At 39.4% G+C, this 20,186-nt stretch overlaps 3 protein-coding genes across 3 annotated transcripts; 2 read left to right on the top strand and 1 right to left on the bottom strand.

The window, feature by feature from the left end:
- LOC115984578 lies at positions 1-1,680 on the top strand. The gene is made up of 4 exons (XM_031107599.1): positions 1-935; positions 1,024-1,194; positions 1,267-1,603; positions 1,656-1,680. The coding sequence occupies exons 1-4, from the start codon at positions 143-145 to the stop codon at positions 1,678-1,680; spliced, it is 1,326 nt and encodes a 441-aa protein (XP_030963459.1). The 5' UTR covers positions 1-142.
- A 1-nt stretch (position 1,681) lies between these two features.
- On the top strand, positions 1,682-2,333 carry LOC115984577. The gene is made up of 2 exons (XM_031107598.1): positions 1,682-1,740; positions 1,821-2,333. The coding sequence occupies exons 1-2, from the start codon at positions 1,693-1,695 to the stop codon at positions 2,331-2,333; spliced, it is 561 nt and encodes a 186-aa protein (XP_030963458.1). The 5' UTR covers positions 1,682-1,692.
- Positions 2,334-12,572: 10,239 nt separating this feature from the next.
- On the bottom strand, positions 12,573-19,910 carry LOC115986881 (protein At-4/1-like). The gene is made up of 9 exons (XM_031110241.1): positions 19,798-19,910; positions 19,562-19,713; positions 19,382-19,397; positions 19,125-19,202; positions 18,949-19,022; positions 18,739-18,872; positions 18,550-18,645; positions 13,028-18,129; positions 12,573-12,934 (listed from the first exon to the last, which is right to left on the bottom strand). Exons 1-8 carry the CDS (start codon positions 19,864-19,866, stop codon positions 17,969-17,971), a joined length of 780 nt encoding a protein of 259 aa, XP_030966101.1. The 5' UTR covers positions 19,867-19,910; the 3' UTR covers positions 12,573-12,934; positions 13,028-17,968.
- Positions 19,911-20,186: the final 276 nt, after the last annotated feature.

Raw genomic sequence — 20,186 nt, 5'->3', positions numbered from 1 at the left:
CTTTTCATTCCAGAGATTTTCTTTCTTGACATCCGTCGTCTAGAGCCTCGTCTAGGAGTTTCTCTGCGTCTAGAGTCTTCTTCCGTCTAGAGCCAGGTACTCTTCTTCTCCTCGTCTTTAGGTTTTAAGTTTCTTGTTAGAGATGTCCGCTGCCTCCTCGTCTACTGATAGCCTTAATAAGGCCATAGACGAGTACTGTGAGGATACTAGTGAGAGGTCTAACTCTAGTAGTGCTAGTGATGAGAGTGGAGGAAGCACGGACGAGAACTACTCTTCTGGGGCCCCTGGGCTCCCTATTGAGGTCGTCCAAGAACAGCTTAGGAGAGCTTCTGGCTCTCAAGCTGGTTCTCCGTCCAATCCTACGGACGAGGTAGAAACCGTCTTCAGCTGCGCTGTAGGCGTCCATTCTAAGACGGACGAACAGAAGTTAAATAGCCTTAAATCCTGGTATCAAATCCCAGACGAGTTTAACCCTAGGCTGCCCGTCCGTGGAGAGTGGTGTTGTGAGCCCCGTTTTGGTATAGGCGTCTATGAATCTTACTTTTTAGGTGGCCTTAGGTTTCCTTTAAATGCCTTCGATAGAGAGTTATTAGTTAAGTTAGGTTTAGGTGTTTGTCAATTCAATCCTAACGCATGGAGACTAATTATCTCCATGCAAATTTTGTGGAGGGAAGTTTTTGGTGGGGACCGTCCTCTTACAGTGGACGAGTTCCTTTATTGTTATAAACCTTCTGCCATAAGTCAATCTGAAGGTTTTTATCAGTTTACTGCTAGAGGGAATGATTGTAGGTTGATCAAGTCCCTAGCTTCGTCTGATAGGAAATGGAAGACGGAGTTCATTTTCGTTTCAGGCTTCTGGGCAGGGAACCCTGTGGACGTTGGCAGGGATCCCTTTCCCCCTTACACTGGGGAACTAGGGAACCTTCGTCCAGAAGGTACGTCCCTTCCCCTTGTTTATTTTTATTCTTACTTCTATTTGATATATTTACAATTTCTAACCTTTGTTTGTTCATTGTGTTGTAGCTGCCAAACGTCCGTCCCTGAGTAAATTCCATCGTGACCGCGTCCATAGAGCTCGTCTACATACAGACAGGAGCTTTCGTTCTCTTGTCACGCTAAGACGCTTAGCCAAGTGGGGTTTAGGTCCTGAGCCTTCAGACGAAGCTATCGCCCACGAAGTTACTGTGCGAAAAAGTAAGTTCTTAGCTAAACCTCCTTTTCTTTTTCTTTTTTGTGTACCTTCCTAACTCGTTCATCTCGTCTTAGGAATGTCAACAATGAAAGAGAATAGAGGGAAGGAGATTGCAGGAGAGGGGAAACGTCCTGAGGGTCAAGCCCAAGATCGTCCTGAGGGTCAGACTCGTCCAACGGCTGGGGACAAAAGGAAGTTCTTGCCAAAAAATATTGACTTGGAAGGGCTCCCCAGTCGTAGGGACAAAAGGGTCAAGTCAGGCTCGTCCAAGGTGGTCAAGTCCAAACCTCCCCAGTCCCAGCCTGCCGTCCAGATAGTTGATGTGGACTCGTCCACTCCAGTGGAGTCCACGCCGTCCAAGACTCCACCCAGAACTCCTTTGGCCAAGTCTACCACGCCTGGCTCGTCCCAGCATTCCACGAACATTATTGAGAACGAAGACCTGGCTTGGAAACGTTTCCAGATGGCTGTCAAGGACGAAGATATAAACGTGCTACAACATGGGTTTAAAGGAATTTGAACATTCAGGCGTCCATGACCTCTTCAAGGTATGTCAGTATCTCTCATCCTTATTTGGGTAGCCACTTTTCCTCATTTAATCACTCTATGTTGCTTTGTCTATTCATAGGCCATGTCCAAGTTTATAGCAGCGTCTAGACAGGCAACAGAGCTGGACAAGACGAGAGTCTTGTTGGAGACGAGGATTCAGCAGGTGAATGCTGAGTGTAAAAAATGGGCTGGGGTTGCTGAAAAAGCTAAGGACGAGGTCAAGGAACGTAACAAGCTGATTGAGGAGCTAAGGACGGATGCAGTGGAGAAGGATACGCGCATTGATCATTTGCAGAAGATGAATGATGAATTGAATGCTCGTCTCTCCAAGGCAAAAGAGGACGCTGTGGCTGAGTTCAAGTCGTCCAAAGAATATACAGACACTTTGGATCGCAATTATGCAGCTGGTTTTGAAGATTTCAGAATGGACGCTATTGAGAACTTCCCTGAAGTTGATTTTAATGCAATCAAGCTTAACCTTGCTGCTGCCACAAGCTCTCTTCTCCAGACTGGCTCTGATGACGTCAACGTGGAAGACGATGCTAGTACCCAGCCTCAGGACGCACCAGTTGTGAATGCTCCCCCTTCTTAGGACGAGACTTTTAACCTTAGTGGTTTTTCTCTTTTTTTTTATTTGGTCCTTTGTTTTTGGACCTTCCTTTATGTAACAAGAATACATTATACTCGTCCATGGTTTTAGGACGGGTTTTTAAGTAGTTTCTGCTTTCCAAACTAATCAGGGTTTTTTGGACGTAGGAAGTCTACCCTTTGAATGAATTTTTATTATCTTTGCATGGACGAGTGATTTCATTTTCATGGACGAATGTTGCCAAGCTATTTTAACTCCAACTTTAGCTCGTCCATATCGAGATTACATATTTTTCATGTAGTCTAACTCGTCTTAGTAGGTAGTATTTTTAATTAGCTTGATTCGTCTTAGGACTTGCAAACTAATTTTACTTACCATCTTACTTATTTTGCCAACTTTTTCTCTCGTCCAGATTTTGGATTGTTTCAGTTGGCTCTGTCTCGTCCATGAGTTGGACGAGTGTGGATGTGGTTTTTTCCTTAGAAAATTTAGACGTTACATCTCTGCGTCCAGAGATTTTGTTCGTCTTGGATCTTTCAACCCTCTTGAGGATTGACTTGGACGATAATATCATGGAGAAATTTCACACAACATTTAGCACATAACATAAATATTGTTTACAGACAAGGCATATGCACACTGATGCCTTTTTATTTAATAAATACATACTTCATGACTTCGTCCATAACCATAACACAACTATAATAAGTAATAAGATCATAGTTTCAAACTCCACACATAAGCAACACCAAATATAATAGTATCAAACACAAACAGCATCATACGTAGTAGTAGGGTAATTAGACTTATAAGACCCAGTCTCGTCCATAGGTTCACTCTTACTGGTAGTACCTCCTCAGGTGCTCCACATTCCAAGGATGTTCCAGCTTTCTCCCGTCCAGGGCCTCCAGGTAGTAGGATCCTTGCCTTTTACAGTTGATAACTTTATAGGGTCCTTCCCAGTTTGGGCCCAATTTCCCATGTGCCGGGTTCTTGGTCGACAAAGAGACCTTTCTCAGGACGAGATCTCCAATGTTGAAACGCCTAGGCTTCACCACCGCGTCGTACTGCATAGCCATGAGATTCTTATACTTTGCTGCCCGGTGTTCTGCATTTGTCCTTACCTCGTCTATTAAATCGAGGTTCAGACGAAGCTGATCTTCATTATCCTTGTCTTGATACATCATCACCCTATGATTAGCCATATGTACTTCTGCAGGTATGACTGCATCACTTCCATAGGCTAGTTTGAAAGGAGTCTCTCCTGTAGGTGTCCTCACTGTGGTCCTATACGCCCATAAAACTCCTGGTAATTCATCTGGCCACACTCCCTTTGTCCCCTCAAGCCGAGTCTTGATGATTTTCAACAAGGATCGGTTTGCAACTTCAGCCTGGCCGTTGGCTTGGGGGTGTGCAGGCGAGGAGTAATGGTTCTGAATTCCAAAATGTGAGCAGAAGTCCTTGAAGAGTGCATTGTCGAATTGTCGTCCGTTATCAGACACCAATACCTTCGGCACTCCAAATCTGCATACGATGTTCTTCCACACGAAGTTTTTCACATTCTGTTGCGTGATATTTGCCAACGGTTCTGCCTCCACCCATTTGGTGAAGTAATCGATGCCCACCACTAGAAACTTCATCTGCCTTACTCCCAAAGGGAAGGGACCCAAAATGTCCAGTCCCCATTGTGCGAAGGGCCACGGTGCCACCATTGGGGTGAGGTATTCCGATGGTTGCCTGGGGACGTTGCTGAATCGCTGGCACTGGTCGCAGACCTTAACGTATGCTTTAGCATCAGCTTGCATGTTCGGCCAGTAGTACCCTGCACGGACGACCTTGTGGACAAGTGATCTTGCTCCCGAATGATTGCCACATGCCCCTTCATGAACTTCTCTCAGCACGTAGTTTGCTTCGTCCGGAGCTAAACATCTAAGGTAAGGTTGAGAGAAACCTCTCTTGTATAGAACTCCATTCATAAGGACGTATCTAGCTGACCTCACCCTCACCTTTCTGGCCTCGTCCTTTTCTTCTGGTAGTTGTCCGTCTTTCAAATAGGATATAATGGGAGTCATCCAATTTTCTTTGTTATCAACCTGCTGTACTTCCTGGGCATCTATACTTGGCACATATTGAACTTCGTCTGACTTCTCTAATGATTCGTCTGCTGAGGCCTCCTTAGCTATAGTATCAGCTTCCACGTTCTCCTCCCTTGGGATTTGAACGAAGTCAGCTTTTTCAAACCTTTTCACAAGGCGCATCACCCTACCAAGATACTTCTTCATTCGTTCTTCCTTCGCCTCATACATCCCATTCACTTGCCCCATGATCAGTTGGGAATCCCCCATGACACATATGGACTTTGCTTCCACGGACTTTGCCAATTCTAGCCCTTTGAGGAGGGCTTCATATTCGACTTCATTGTTTGTCGCTTGGTACTGTAGACGGACTTTATGTTTCAGTTTATCTCCCTCTGGGGACTGCAGGACCACACCAATTCCTCCTGCATGCCGTGTGGACGAACCATCCACATGAACGATCCATCTCTTACTGTCCTCTGTTTCGTTATGACTTGGGGTAAACTCCGCAATAAAATCTGCTAGGGCTTGAGCTTTAATGGCATGCCTTGGTAGATACCTGATATCGAACTCACTTAGCTCCACAGCCCACTGGATTAATCGTCCTGCAGCTTCCGGCCTATTCATTGCCTTTTTAAGAGGATGATCTGTCATAACATTAATGACATGTGCTTGGAAATAATGCCTCAGCTTCCGTGATGCTGTGATTAGTGCGAAGGCCAACTTCTCCATTTGCGGATACCGTCCTTCCGCTCCTTTCAATGCCTTGCTTGTATAGTACACAGGTCTTTGCACTTTATCCTCCTCTCTTATCAATGCCGAGCTCACGGCGTGCGGGGTTACTGCTAGGTACAAATATAGTTCCTCTCCTTCCACTGATGGACTCAGCAGCGGTGCCATGGTAAGGTATACTTTCAAATCTTCAAAAGCTCTCTGACACTCGTCGGTCCATTCGAATGCTTTTTTGAGAACCTTAAAAAATGGCAAACATTTATCAGTAGCTTTAGAGACAAACCTGTTAAGCGCAGCGACTCGTCCAGTGAGGGATTGGATTTCCTTGGTATTTTGCGGTGGCTTCATGTCCAATATTGCTTGAATTTTATCTGGATTCGCTTCAATTCCCCTGTGGGATACCATAAAGCCAAGGAATTTCCCTGATGATACTCCAAAGACACATTTGCTAGGATTTAGCTTCATGTGATACTGCCTTAATGTCTCGAATGTCTCCTGCAGGTCGTCTAGATGTCTTCCTTCGTCTTGACTTTTCACCAGCATGTCATCTACGTAGACTTCTACATTCCGCCCAATCTGTGGACGAAACATGTGGTTGACCAACCTCTGATATGTTGCCCCTGCATTCTTCAAGCCAAACGGCATCACCTTATAGCAGAATAAGCCTTGACTGGTTACAAAAGATGTCTTCTCTTGGTCAGCCTCGTCCATTCTTATCTGATTGTATCCTGAAAAGGCATCCATGAAGTTAAGCAATTTGTGTCCTGCAGTTGAGTCTACTAACTGGTCAATGCGCGGTAGCGGGTAGCTATCCTTGGGGCAAGCCTTGTTCAGATCAGTGAAGTCCACGCACATTCTCCACTTGCCATTCGCTTTTTTGACCATTACTACATTGGCCAACCAATCCGGGTAATACACTTCCCGAATGAACTTTGCTACCATCAGCTTCTGGACCTCGTCCTTGATTGCACTATCTCTCTCAGGGGCAAACACCCTCTTCTTTTGCCGCACAGGCTTAGAGGAAGGACATACATTCAAACGGTGGGTAATGACACTAGGGTCTATACCCGGCATATCCTCGTGACTCCACGCGAACACATCAATGTTTTTCTTCAAAAATTGGACGAGGTCCTTTTTAATCTTCTCTTCTAAATCTGCTCCAACCCTGGTACACCTCTCAGGGTTAACTTCATCCAAGGAAATATCTTCCAATGCTTCAGTAGGCTCTGCTACAACCTTCTTTTCTTCAATATTCATTGCTTGAACTTGTTCATCCATGGCCAGCATGGCCAAGTAACATTCTCTTGCTGCCAGTTGGTCACCTTGTACCTGTCCTACCCCATATTCCATTGGAAACTTGACTGATAAATGGTAAGTGGAGGTAACAGCTTTCCAGCTATTCAAAGTTGGTCTTCCAATGATGGCATTGTAGGAGGATGGACAATCTACCACAAGGAAGTTGACGTCCTTGGTAAGTTGTTGTGGATATGCCCCCACTACCACGGATAAGGAAATGGTACCCACTGGTTGCACCTTCATCCCACCAAAACCTACTAGGGGGGAGTTCACTGGACGGAGCTGGTCTCGTCCTAATCTCATTTGCTGAAAAGCTGGATAGTATAAAATGTCTGCTGAGCTTCCATTGTCCACAAGCACTCTTCTGGTTGTGTAGTTTGCAATTAGTAGGGAGATGACGAGGGCATCATCATGAGGGTGATGAATTCTGTCAGCATCCTCGTCCGTGAAAGTGATTGCCTGCTCGTCCATAGACATTGCTCTCGGTGATCGTCCGGTAAGCTGGACGTTCTGTACTACCTTCAAGTATGCTTTCTTGGACTTGGACGACCGGCCAGTTGAACTTCCCCCAATGATGACTCTTATCTCCCCGAGTGGTGGTCGCGATGAATCTTCCATCTTTCCCTTCTGTTTCTCGTCCATCTGGTCTCGTCCAAGGAAACCCCTCAACTTCCCTTGCCTTATGAGATTTTCAATTTGTTGCTTCAAGTCAAAACACTCGTCCGTGTTATGACCATGATCCCTATGAAAGCGACAGTACTTGTTCCTGTTGCGCTTGTTGGGATCACCCTTCAATTTCTCCGGCCACTTCAGTGAGGGATCATCCTTGATTTGCATAAGGACTTGCTCAAGTGGGGCGTTTAAAGGGGTATACTGCTGGTTCCGTACTGGAGGGCCTGGCTTCTTACTTTCTCGATCTCTCCTTTCCTCCGTCCGTCCCTTCTTTGGACGAGTTCCTTGCTCGTGATGACGACTGGGATTTGCATCCATTCTCTCGGACCTCTTCCTCTTCTTAGCGATGATTGCATCTTCTGCATTCATAAAATTCTGAGCCGAATGGACGAGTTCGGCCATGGACTGGGGCTCTTTTTCATAGAGCTTGTGTATAAACAGATCCGAATTCACCCCGTTGTGGAAGGCTGCCAGTAGAAGCTTATCATCTGCTTCGTCCACACTGAGAGCTTCTCTGTTAAAACGGGTGATAAACGACCGAAGGCTCTCGTTCTCTCCCTGCTCTATCGTCAACAAACTGGACGAGGAACGCTTGTGCCTTTGTCCTCCAATGAAATTGTTAACAAATAACTTACTCAACTCTTCAAAAGAACTCACCGAATTTGGAGGTATTTTGCTAAACCAAACTCGTGCTGAACCCTTAAGGGTGGTAGGGAAGGCTCTACACATTATCTCATCAGGCACCCCTTGAAGATGCATGGTGGTCTTGAAAGTGGCTATGTGATCAAACGGGTCACGTGTTCCATCATATGAATCCAGAGAAGGCAACTTGAACTTTGATGGGAGGGGGTGACCGTTGATGGAAGCCGTGAAGGGAGAGTCAGTCCTGTGAACCAAATCTTCTATCGGATTCGCCCTTTTCATATTTTCCTTCATTTCCTCCATAACTCTCTTCATTTGATCCATTTCTTCCTTCAGGTGTGGTACCGTTCGCGAAGTGGTGCCTCTAAACTGACTTCCAACTTCGGTATTCTCTCTTCCGCCATGACTTTGTGTTTGTCCACCTTCACGCTCTTCATGCGTTTGCCTCCTCATATTGATCTCCATTCGTAATTCTTGGTTTTGGCGAGTCAACTCCGCCATAGCGTCTGCCATAGATTGTGCATGTTGGGCAGATGACTGCATGACCGGGGCAGACTGGCGATCACGATGCGGGTTGCTGCTTCCCTGATGGCCTGGGCTAGTAGCCCTTGATCTAGTCCGAACCATCGACCCTTTGTCACGGAGAAGTAAACTGTGAAACAATTTCTTCCCACAGACGGCGCCAACTGATGATTCTCCCTTTATCAGTGGGTTGATAGGACTCGAACGTTGATCTTTAGGCTATTTCCTGTAATACAAAGGACACAGAATCAGAGGGGACCGGTGGGGGACCGGCCAAAAATCCTCCGATGATCAAGTTAGTTACTTTGAACTCTCTGTAACGAAGAAATGTTCTCTCAAAAGTAAAAGTGTCTGACCCCCCTTACCTTTCATCGAAGAAGCCTTATATAGTGTGTGTGTGGAACGGTTTATCTGTTTAGGAACCGTTCCCAATGTCGAGGAGTCCGGCGAATTAGGAGTAACTTCCATAACCGCTGTGGAAGTTACCTAGGTCGGACGCTGATGAACTCGTCCATCCATAGTCAGGATGGACGACACCTCAAGGATGATCTCGTCCATCTTCAGTGGAAGATAACGAGATCATCTTGGAAGGCTTGACGTTCATAACTGATAAATAGATCTCACGAGGTATTGCTCGTCCATGTATGGACGAGGTTCGCCAGTACGCTTGTAATTTTCATCGCCTATTGTAGCTTCTTTTGTTGGACGAGACATATGGACGAGTTATGGACTTGGGGATTTATTTATGACACCATCACTAATATATATATATATATATATATTTTAAAGTTTGAAGAAGATAATTCCTTTTGTTTCAATCAATAAAGAATTTCATTAAGGAATGAAAAAAGATTCAAAGGCCTAGCCTATATGCTTTCACCAAAGTGATAAAAGTGCTATGAATATATGAGATAGGGGTAGACCTCCGAGATGAAATCATATTGGCCTGACAGGATCATAAGAAAATTTCAGGTCTCTTTCCGAAATGGATTGTGTAAAAATGATGTGGGATCTGTATATTTTAAAACCATTGGCCCATAATTTATCCCTCATAATCAAAATGCATCAAACAATATATATAAAAGGTCAGAACAAAATCCAACAATATAAAGGCTAATAAATTGCAATATATTGTCATATTGACCAATAAACATAAATTTCAAAATAATTAATTTCACTCTAATTGTATGTTTGAATCTGATTGAAAATTTTAATATATCACACTTGTAAAACTGTAACTAAATTTTACCAAATCTAATAAAGAAATCAATTGCCAACCATGGGAGCCCACAACAACTTAACCAAGGCCATACAAAAGTCTAGTGCATTAAAAACTATAATAAAAATGACAAAATGAAAAACTATAATAAAAATGAAAAACTATCACTACTATTTGGAGAACATTTCCCTAAATTTGAAGTGGCGTTAATTTAATTTAATCTAATTTTTCCTACCTTGATTATATTGAAGACATCATTGCCGAAGGGTCAACTGGAGCTTAGTGAATTGCCAAAACTAGTAATAAAGACATCAAACTCGTGGTGGCTTCCCTGCATGCTAGTTTTTATCTTTAGGTTGTTTGATTTGTAGAATATTCTCTTCTCCTCTGAGTCTAAACACTCAAAAGAATAGTTCAAGAAAAAAAATAAAATAAAAAACCTCAGAAACATGTATTTCAAGTTCATGCTTTGTCGGTAAGATTTATAAGTTGCCTCTTGTGTGGGATTCTATTGTCATTCAAAGTTACTAGGAACCTTTGGGGAAAAAACATATGATTATGTAATTCATGAACTATGGGTTCGACTAAGTTAGCATTAGAATTCTTCCTCCAGTCCATTTAGGTTTTTTTTTTTTTTTTTTTTTCATAATCTGTGAGACGTTTTACCTTTTAGAAAGTTTGTTATTGGACTCCTCATTTTGTGCATTATTGCAAATAAATACAATGAACATATGGATAAATATTTATGGTGTGGTCTCCACATTTGACACCAATATATATATATATATATATATATTAATAGGTAAAGCTGAGAGAAAATCAATTAGGTTCTAAATTGGATTCCAATTATTGTCTGATTTTGCGCCACGTATCCTATTTAAGTTATTTTTATTTTTATTCTAGGTGAGTTAATGAGGTAAAAAAGATGAAGAGTCTAATATAAATAAATCATCAAGAACTCGATAGATAAAAAATAAAATAAAATAAAAAAGAATAAACTCATGTGTATATCTAAAAGAAATTAAAATAAATAAAAAATAAAAGAGAGAATAATTTGAATCCATATATGTGTGTAATTGTAATTTTTGGCGTAAATGGTGTTTTTGTGGGCTCCCTATCATGCACCTTCTTAGAAGATGTTTCATAATGATGACTAGTGTAATTGTAATTTTTGGTGTAAATGGCGTTTTCGTGGGCTCCCTATCTTGCACCTTCTTAGAAGATGTTCCATAATGATGACTAGCTCACATATTCTAATAATATTATGAGCTTTGCATAATTTAAGAACAATAAACACTAATCTATATCACTGCCATTATGAGCTTTGCATTATTTAAGAACACCTGGACCATGACAGTCAAAACTTCACATCCATGTGTCTTTCCACTCACCACCCTCAGAACTTTTTTAATACTAATATTTTTTTTTTTAAAGTTTGAAGAAGATAATTCCTTTTGTTTCAATCAATAAAGAATTTCATTAAGCAATGTAAAAAGTTTCAAAGGCCTGGCCTATATGCTTTCACCAAAGTGATAAAAGTGCTTTGAATATATGAGATAGGGACAAGCCTACAAGATGAAACCATTTTGGCCCAACAAGATCATGAGAAAATTTCAGGTCTCTTTCTGAAGTGGATTGTGTAAAAATGATGTGAGATCTGTATATTTTAAAACCATTGGCCCATAATTTATCCCTCATACTCAAAATGCATCAAACAATATATATAAAAGGTTTGAACAAAATCCAACAATATAAAAACTAATAAATTGCAATATATTGTCATATTGACCAATAAACATAAATTTCAAAATAATTAATTTCAATCTAATTATATGTTTGAATTTGATTGAAAATTTTAATATATCACACTTGTAAAACTGTAACTAAACTTTACCAAATCTAATAAAGAAATCAATTGCCAACCACGGGAGCCCACAACAACTTAACCAAGGCCATATAGAAGTCTAGTGCATTCAAAACTTTAATAAAAATGACAAAGTTTGGTTACAAACTTGGTTCCAATTACCTCCCCTTAAAATAAAATAATTAAAAATAATTAAAAAAAACTTGGTTACAATTAATGGCTAGAACTCTCACTATAAAAATTAATATGACTATAATTTTGAAAATCTGACCTTAAAATTGCATTTTCTGTTTTTAACATGCATATTAAATTTATTGCTAATTACACATTATTTAATATTTGATCCATAAAATTATTTTTTATGCATAATTTTAGACTACAAAAATTTAAAATTTAAATATGTGACTGATAACACAACTATTAACCTTTAATCTTCTGGAATTTTGCAAAAATGAAGAGTGTAAGGAAAAATATATAATCCAATGGTGAATTTCTCAACATTCACACCTAATTGAAAAATATTAATTGAAATTGTAGTTTCAACAAAAGATATAATTTTTTTATTTTTATGTAATTTACAAATCATTTAAGATGGAAATTTTAAGGTGGTGAGGACGTGTAGACTACGAAGAGTATTTTTCCCTTTGACATCTTGTTGTCGATTTGAGATAAAATTAAAACTAAGAATACAATTGTCACAAACTATACGTTAGAAATAAAGTCTAATGTTTATTTCTTTGATTCTTTCACTATTGTAAGAAAGAAGCATATCGGTTTTGCAGCTTAGTAACAAAGGTAAACATAAAAGAAAGAAAAAAGATTTCTATTAAATCACTTCAATTAAATCTATATTTAATAAAAATATTGTAATCTTTATAAAAATATTCCCACATATATAAATACCCATGTCCTAGGTAGAGGCAAATTAATACACACTGAATATAGAGATTTTCATGTTTAAGAACTTTTTTTATTCCATCTCTATTTCCAATATCAAATTATGTTAGAAAACTACTTCCATAGCTCACAATAGTACAATTTTAGAGACATGACATGCTAGCTCAATATAACAGGAAAGAATGTACCCGGCTGCCACCATTTTGGTCACAGCCAATCTCTGCCTTCAATGTCACAAATCCAACCCATTGAAGTCTACCACATGAAAAATGAAGTGCTTAGCAATTAGACATTAGAGGTAGAGATAATGCAACAAAACAAACGCAAGTTAAAGCCACACAAACTGGAACCATTACCATTAAAATTAGCACTACAAGCCTCCGGCGTAATTCAAACAAAATGGATGGTGAACTACAACATACAACTTAAAAAATCCAATAGTGCAAGATGAAATTTTACCACAGATACTGTTCATTTTGCTACTTCATTGGACAGAAAACAAAACATCCAGTAAACTAAACTAAGCAAGATGAAATGTCCTATTCCACCAATAATATTAGAGATTTTCTCCATTGTTCCAATGCTTAATGCTTACAATGCTCGTAGTAGTCACCAAAAAAAGTAATTATGAAATAATCATCAGGTGGAATGTTGTAAAAGCCTCAATTTTGTGAGAGCTAGAAGCCTGCATGGTCCACAATAAGAACCAAGAAATCATCAGTAAGTTTGTGGAATATACTCAGTCAAGTATACCAAACAATAAGCAATGAGAACATACATGCAGAATTGCACGAAACTCTGCTTTAAGAAATTTGATATCTTTAGCGGACCTAACAAAGCTCTGTGCTGATCTTGGTACTTCAAAAGAACATCTAAGTGAAGCTCTTGCAGACGAGGGAAAGCAATAAATTCATCTTTAACTCTGATGGAGCACCATTCCTCCCATGCAGATATCCAACTACACTTTAATATTTCAAGAGATAGAAACCGCTGAGCTGCAAGAGAATTGTTCCCATAAAACTCAGGACCAACAGCCACTAGTTCATCAAAACCTTCAATGGAAAGGTGTTTCAGGGAAGGTAATTTCCCAAGGGGTAGCAAGATACAGAAATTTTCACAATTTTGAAAGCTTACAGATACAATATTGCAGAATGAATCATCTCCTAACCAACCTCGAAATCTTGTGCCACCATAATTATGCATCTGTAGCTTATTCAAGTTTGTATGAGGCACAAGCTTCTCAAGTACATCCTTTGTGCAGTCTGAGGGCCGTCCATTCAACAGTGCATTCCGCAATATTCCAACTGCACTTCACATAACCAGATCCTGTCTGATGTTAAGTCAAAAGCTGCAGACATTCAATAAACACAATTATTGCTAGTTGGTTTTATCCTAAAAAGAAAAATAAATGAAGTTTGTTCATTAGGCCCAACATTAACCCAGGACTTTTTGTATACAGAGCTTTCAATATCACTGCAATAAGAATCATCATTGGGGCTTCAAACTTGTACAGAAGATATGAGTCAGTTTCCTGCGAAGGGTTGACAAGAAATGTAAGCATAAAATGAGACAGGGCAAAGCTCAAGCATTTCCAGTATACAATGATCACTCATTGGCCTCTATGAACAGACAAAGCTCTAGCATTGCTGCTACCAGTTATGCAATGATCACCAAAAGACATAAGTTGAAGTTGATAATTTAGAAATTTCTTTGTACTAATTAGATGAGTAAGGTCAAGAAGAAGAATTCACCAATCCATCTACCTGACAGCAAGTATGATATGATGAGTAAAATGAGTATCTAAGCAGAACTTCAATTAGATGAAGAGATGAGGCTCCTGTGGACTATAACATCATGAGATCACTTCTTTGTCAATTTTTATGAGTGGAATATGCTCTATCTTGGGCCAATCTTCTCCTTTCTCCCTCAAACACCGCTCTTTCTGCATGGGACAATTCTTCATTGTTAGAGAAGAGAGAGAAGTTGGCAGGCCCTCTTCTGGCATGGACTGCAGAGTTGGGCAGCTGCAGTAGCCAATAGTCAATTTTCTAAGTGCAGCAAGATGTTGAAGCTCATTGCCATCAAGAGATTTCAAATGTTTCAGACCCCAAATTTCAAGGGATGTAAGAGAGGACTGAAGGAACCCTCTCTCTGGAAAGGCCTCCCAAGTTTCCTATTCATCACTGATTTAGAAGCTCCTAAGAGAGTGTAGTCCCTTCAAACCCCACCCCATGCTGCCGACAATGAGTTTGTCACAAGAACGGATATCAAGTGAGTTTAAACTGAATGGCAAACCTCCTTCTGGAAATGACTCAAGTTCTGGACAACACCATATACTCAAAGTCTGAAGAGATGGGAACAGTGTGTGCATCTGGTCAGGCAGCACCTTCAAATAATTACAGTTATAAACACAGAACCGGGTCAGGTTGGGGGCATGCAGTTCCTCTTTGGACAAGGACACAAAATTGGAACATTTTGTGATTTTTAAGCTTCTGAGAGATAATAGATGCTGAAGTGGTCCTCGATTTGAAAATGAAAAGGAATGAAGATTTTGACATCCATGGATATCAAGATGATTAAGCTTTGGAAATAATTCTAATGGAAAGGACACACGAGAATAAAACCTCTCAAGGGATGCATAACATTGGTACATCGGAAACAGTAATTTTCCACAGTTCTTGACACCAAGTGATTTTATTGTATCAGCTTTGCCATACTAGGAAGCAGCCTGAGAGATGGACAATCAGAAACATCTAACTCTTCAAGACAGTGGTTGTTACCCATAGGTAAGGACACCAAGGCATCATATCCACTAATTGTGAACTTTAGCACTTGAGGTGGTAATTCATTCAACAACACCTTATTGCAATACTGTAACTTCAATTCATTTATGGCTGGTAAATGTGGAAGTGAAGTGACAAGCAGCTGACACTTTTCAATCACAAGTGTCTTTAAAGAAAAAAGGTTGTCAGGAAGACCCTTGGTCAGGTTACAACAATTTTGTATATAAAGCTGTTGGAGACAAGAGAAAGCTACTAAACCTTCATCGTCATCTCTGAAAGGAAGCCGTCCCTACAATAGCAACATGTTCTTGAAGCGAAAAGTTTGTAGCGATGCAAAAGGCTTGCTTTTAGAATCAACAGTCCCATAAAACTCTGTACTCCATCTATCCCACAATAGAGAGGAACTTCAGAGAGGGAAGTTTACCAAATGGTGGCAAGGAGAGGCAATACTTACAATTACGAATTTGGACCAATGTGATATTGCAAATTGGAACATTTTGTGATTTTTAAGCTTCTGAGAGATAATAGATGCTGAAGTGGTCCTCGATTTGAAAATGAAAAGGAATGAAGATTTTGGCATCCATGGATATCAAGATGATTAAGCTTTGGAAATAATTCTAATGGAAAGGACACGAGAATTGAAACATCTTATGCAAAACCTCTCAAGGGATGCATAACATTGGTGCATCAGAAACAGTAATTTTCCACAGTTCTTGACACCAAGTGATTTTATTGTATCAGCTTTGCCAATACTAGGAAGCAACCTGAGAGATGGACAATCAGAGACATCTAACTCTTCAAGACAGTGGTTGTTACACACCAAGGCATCATATCCACTAATTGTGAACTTTAGCACTTGAGGTGGTAATTCATTCAACAACACCTTATTGCAATACTGTAACTTCAATTCATTTATGGCTGGTAAATGTGGAAGTGAAGTGACAAGCAGCTGACACTTTTCAATCGCAAGTGTCTTTAAAGAAAAAAGGTTGTCAAGAAGACCCTTGGTCAGGTTACAACAATTTTGTATATAAAGCTGTTGGAGACGAGAGACAGCTACTACACCTTCATTGTCATCTCTGAAAGGAAGCCATCCCTGCAATAGCAACATGTTCTTGAAGCGAAAAGTTTGTAGCGATGCAAAAGGCTTGCTTTTAGAATCAACAGTCCCATAAAACTCTGTACCAATAGTCATTACTCCATCTATCCCACAATAGAGAGGAACTTCAGAGAGGGAAGTTTACCAAATGGTGGCAAGGAGAGGCAATTCTTACAATTACGAATTTGGACCGATCCGATATTGCGGGATGCATGTCCTAACCAGTCTGAAAATATTGTGCCACCATAATTTTCAATGGTAAGCTTTCTCAGGTTTGCATGAGGTTGCAATTGGTCTAGTACATCTCTATCTTTTTTGGAGTCATTTGTATCCCCACCCCACTTTAATACCGATTCATTAAGTTGCAACTTATCCCTCAAATTGGCCTCTAAAGCATTTCTAGCATCAACTACATTTTCCAACTTCAAAACAGAAAGGTTCCCCTTAAGTTGCCGAAACTCCCTCAACTCTTTGATGTCAGAACCACCCTTTTTTCCCAAAATAAAAGAAGTTAATGTTCAGAGACTTTTCAATCTACCCATTAGCAATGGCATTTCTATCAAGTTTGTTCTAATAATATCAAAATGATGCAAGTTAATTAGCCATCCCATGTTGGCGGGCAACTCAGTGAGAGAATGACAACTTGCCAACAGTAATGTTTGCAAATTGTATGAAGTACATACTGAATCAGGTAATACTTTGATTGCAGTGTGAGAAATGTTCAAATATCTTAACTATTTTAAATTGCCAACTTTTATTGGCAAAACTGTCAATTCCAGTAGTGAGATATAGTTTGTACCCTTAAGCTTCTCATTTCTGGTAATAAGTGGAGTACAACTTTAGTACTTAATCATCCAGACCACAATGACACATTTGACGGTAGAGAGCTTTGCAAACCCTTGGCTCCATGAAAGGCTTCAAAATTGTGAACGAAAATGACTTCAAACCCGACCAAAATGATAGCACAATCTAAGTAAATCAAAGCTACGAAAGGATTTTGTTGACTTTAATGGAATGTAATGGATCATTTGTTTCTGCAACAGGGAAGCTTCTAACAAGGGGACATAAAGACTAAACACACTTTTGGAACAGTGATTCAAAGGACTAAACTTTAGGTATTTCATTCGAAATTGAATAGTTACCCATAAAGTATGTGAATTGTATAATTTCCTGTCATAAGAAAATGAAATGGACCACTCCACCTATTTTTGGACCAAACATATGTAGCACCATAGAATGGAACCATCCCTCTCTTAATTTTGGCTGCCAAACAAGGGAGTAGTGGGTAATATCTTGTCCTATAAAATTATTCATTACACCCGGTGTAAAAGTGGGATCCCACCTATAGATCCTATATATGAACCTACATTTATGCAAGAAAGATGCAGTACACCGAGTATACCAAATAACTTGTCGCGCTCATTTCTTTCCTCTCTATACCAAATAATTTGTCGCTCTCATTCCTTAATTTCCTCTCTGCACAGTACTCACAAACAGGTTTTCCCTCTTGCCACGCCTTCCACCTATAGAAAGTTTGTGACGATGATAAAATTTTACGGAAAGTGCTTGTTCCACACAAAAGAAAAGCTAAACATGTACTATGATTTCTTTTCAAGAAAAGTTTGGAAAGGAATATATACATTTGATATGAAAACAACTGCAATTTTACAAGAATGAGGTTCTTCATTTTATTAGCTCATGATTTTGAAGAAATAGTATAAGGTCTACATCATCTGATTGGAAATATAGATTTTACCTTACAGTCATATACTAGTCTAGATTGTAAAATTTCCACATCAACTTACTTGTCAAAGCTTCCTGACAGAGTAATACAAATTCAGATACCATCTCTCAAGCCATCTTCTGAGCAAGGAAGCTGCCTTCTGAGGATCTCGTTCTCCTTCCGTAGTTTCATAATCTTCAGTTTAAGTGTTTCAACAAGCCGACTTGAAACCGTATCTCTTTGCTGTTCAACCAACTTTGTTCTGCTAATCAGCACTGCATTGTTACCGAGATTATATGCATTAGTAGATAAAAGTGTTATTGTAGCGTTATTTACTGCACTATGTGGTAGAGCATATCTGTTTTATGCATTTGCTTAGGACTCCTCAATCCTTAAACCAGATTTAAGCTTAGGCAAAACCTAACATGTAATAAGAAAATATAAAGCATTTAACCAGAGAGGACATGAGATTTCTAGAATAATATGGAACGAGCAGGTTAGGATTTCATGTATTAAGTAAAATATCAGCTGTAGTTTCTGGTCACATCCGGTCTTAGACTGTTTCAAACATATTTTTGGGGTGAGCACTATTTAGCCAATCTAAAGCAGGAAAAAAATTGGAATGCACAAGAAGCACAGTTCAAAGACGGGTGAAACTATTTGAACGTAGAGAATGAAAGCAATCACACACTCACATTCCTTCTCCAGTTCTTGAATTTTCCTACTCAACTCATTTTTCTCTTCCTGTTCAATCATAAGACAGTCCTTCAGATCCTGAATCTCAAGATCATCTGTCAACAACAAAAATCAGTGACATTATTCATAAATACCTTATAATTCAACAAAATCTGGAAATGGAACTCCTAAAATTCACATAACCTCACATTTAGATTCCACATCAAAATGAACACGGTCCAACCTCTTTGCAAGAGTCTGAACATGAGTTTTATGAGCTGTCAAATCCTGACGGAGGAGATTAATGGTTGCTTCATTTGTTGCCTTTTCAAGCAGAAGGCCCCTACTTGGCGTATGACAACATCATCAGTCAACTGAAGAAGAAACAAAACACATTTGAGCAAAAATATTCAACTCACTGGATTTGAGCCTCTAAGTCGCCAACCTTTGTCATGTAATCTCGGTTAAGCAAATCCATAGCCTTCCTGTGTTCCTGCTCACACATATATTTACAAGGATGCAACTGTAATGACTGATTATCTAATCAGATAGATTTTCGAGTGCACACCCAATACAAATTACAATCAGAGCTTACATATTCTTGATGGAGACGTTCATCACTCACTCTCTTAAGTTCTTCTTTCAAGCTCTGGCATTTTGTGCGCCGTTCAAGCTGTATTTCAAATAATAATTAACGTAGGCGAAAAAAGGAAAAAGATATTTATTATGAATTAAAGGGTCCATTCAATTAGGCATTTTTGAGAGTTTAAAAAGAGCGTTTAAAAACTCCAAAACTCTGTTTTGCAACCACAACTCCTTGTAGCTTCTTTTTTTTTTTACAAAAAGACGGACCTGGTCATAATAATTAATGTAGGCGAAAAGGGAAAAAGATATTTATTATGAATTAAGGGGTCCGTTGGGTTAGGCGTTTTGGGAATTTAAAATTAGCGTTTGAAAAACCCCAAAACTCTGTTTTGCAACTACAACTCCTCGTAACTTTTTTTTAACAAAAAGATGGACAATTACCAATATGACAAACAGAAAGCAGTAAAAAGAATGGAAATCCTATTTATGTGACCTTGGCGGAGAGAATGAGAAGTGAATTGGAGGGCTTCTCGGATTTTGAGCTCGGCGTTACTGTTGGATTTGAGCAACTCTATCTCCGCAATCGCATTCTTGAAATCCTGAATTGAAGATTATTAACAATTACTAACAATTACCAATTCTCTCTCTATATATAATACAATAGATTACGCGATACGGGTTACCTGGTAGATGAGATCGAAATTGGGGAGCAGCACCGACTCCATTTCTTCCTCATTGCTGCTTCCCGCCATTTTTTTCCTTTCTATTTTTCTGTCTCAGTTGGGAAAGAGAGACGAATGAGAGGATATATCTGATGGATCGTGAGTAAATTTAAGCAAGTGGTGTGGGTGTGTTAAAAAAATGTGTGTTTTTATTTTCTTTTTTTAAAGAAGTATAATGTCACAACATTTATAAGGGTTTATATCCTATGCGTAATTTTAAATTACAAAAACTTACAATTTAAAAAAATTATTGATGATATAGTTATTGATCTTCAATTTTCTAAAAATTTTGCTTGTATAAAGAATATATGAAGAAAATGTCATCTATTGGCGAATTTGTTGAAATTCTC

The sequence above is a fragment of the Quercus lobata genome, chromosome 4, assembly GCF_001633185.2.
Source record: "Quercus lobata isolate SW786 chromosome 4, ValleyOak3.0 Primary Assembly, whole genome shotgun sequence".
Lineage (NCBI taxonomy): Eukaryota > Viridiplantae > Streptophyta > Magnoliopsida > Fagales > Fagaceae > Quercus > Quercus lobata.
This window is presented reverse-complemented; position numbering and strand designations above follow the sequence as displayed.

What these genes read in the sequence shown, in the direction of transcription:
- LOC115984578 (XM_031107599.1), top strand. Translation starts at nt 143, where the DNA reads ATGTCCGCTGCCTCCTCGTCTACTGATAGCCTTAATAAGGCCATAGAC. An exon ending in AGGGAACCTTCGTCCAGAAG is followed by an intron (nt 936 to 1,023) that starts GTACGTCCCTTC and finishes ATTGTGTTGTAG; the next exon opens with CTGCCAAACGTCCGTCCCTG. An exon ending in ACCACGCCTGGCTCGTCCCA is followed by an intron (nt 1,604 to 1,655) that starts GCATTCCACGAA and finishes AAACGTTTCCAG; the next exon opens with ATGGCTGTCAAGGACGAAGA.
- LOC115986881 (XM_031110241.1), bottom strand. Translation starts at nt 19,866, where the DNA reads ATGGCGGGAAGCAGCAATGAGGAAGAAATGGAGTCGGTGCTGCTCCCC. An exon ending in AACGTCTCCATCAAGAATAT is followed by an intron (nt 19,023 to 19,124) that starts GTAAGCTCTGAT and finishes ATGTGTGAGCAG; the next exon opens with GAACACAGGAAGGCTATGGA. An exon ending in TTTTGATGTGGAATCTAAAT is followed by an intron (nt 18,646 to 18,738) that starts GTGAGGTTATGT and finishes TGTTGTTGACAG; the next exon opens with ATGATCTTGAGATTCAGGAT.
- LOC115984577 (XM_031107598.1), top strand. Translation starts at nt 1,693, where the DNA reads ATGGGTTTAAAGGAATTTGAACATTCAGGCGTCCATGACCTCTTCAAG. An exon ending in GCGTCCATGACCTCTTCAAG is followed by an intron (nt 1,741 to 1,820) that starts GTATGTCAGTAT and finishes GTCTATTCATAG; the next exon opens with GCCATGTCCAAGTTTATAGC.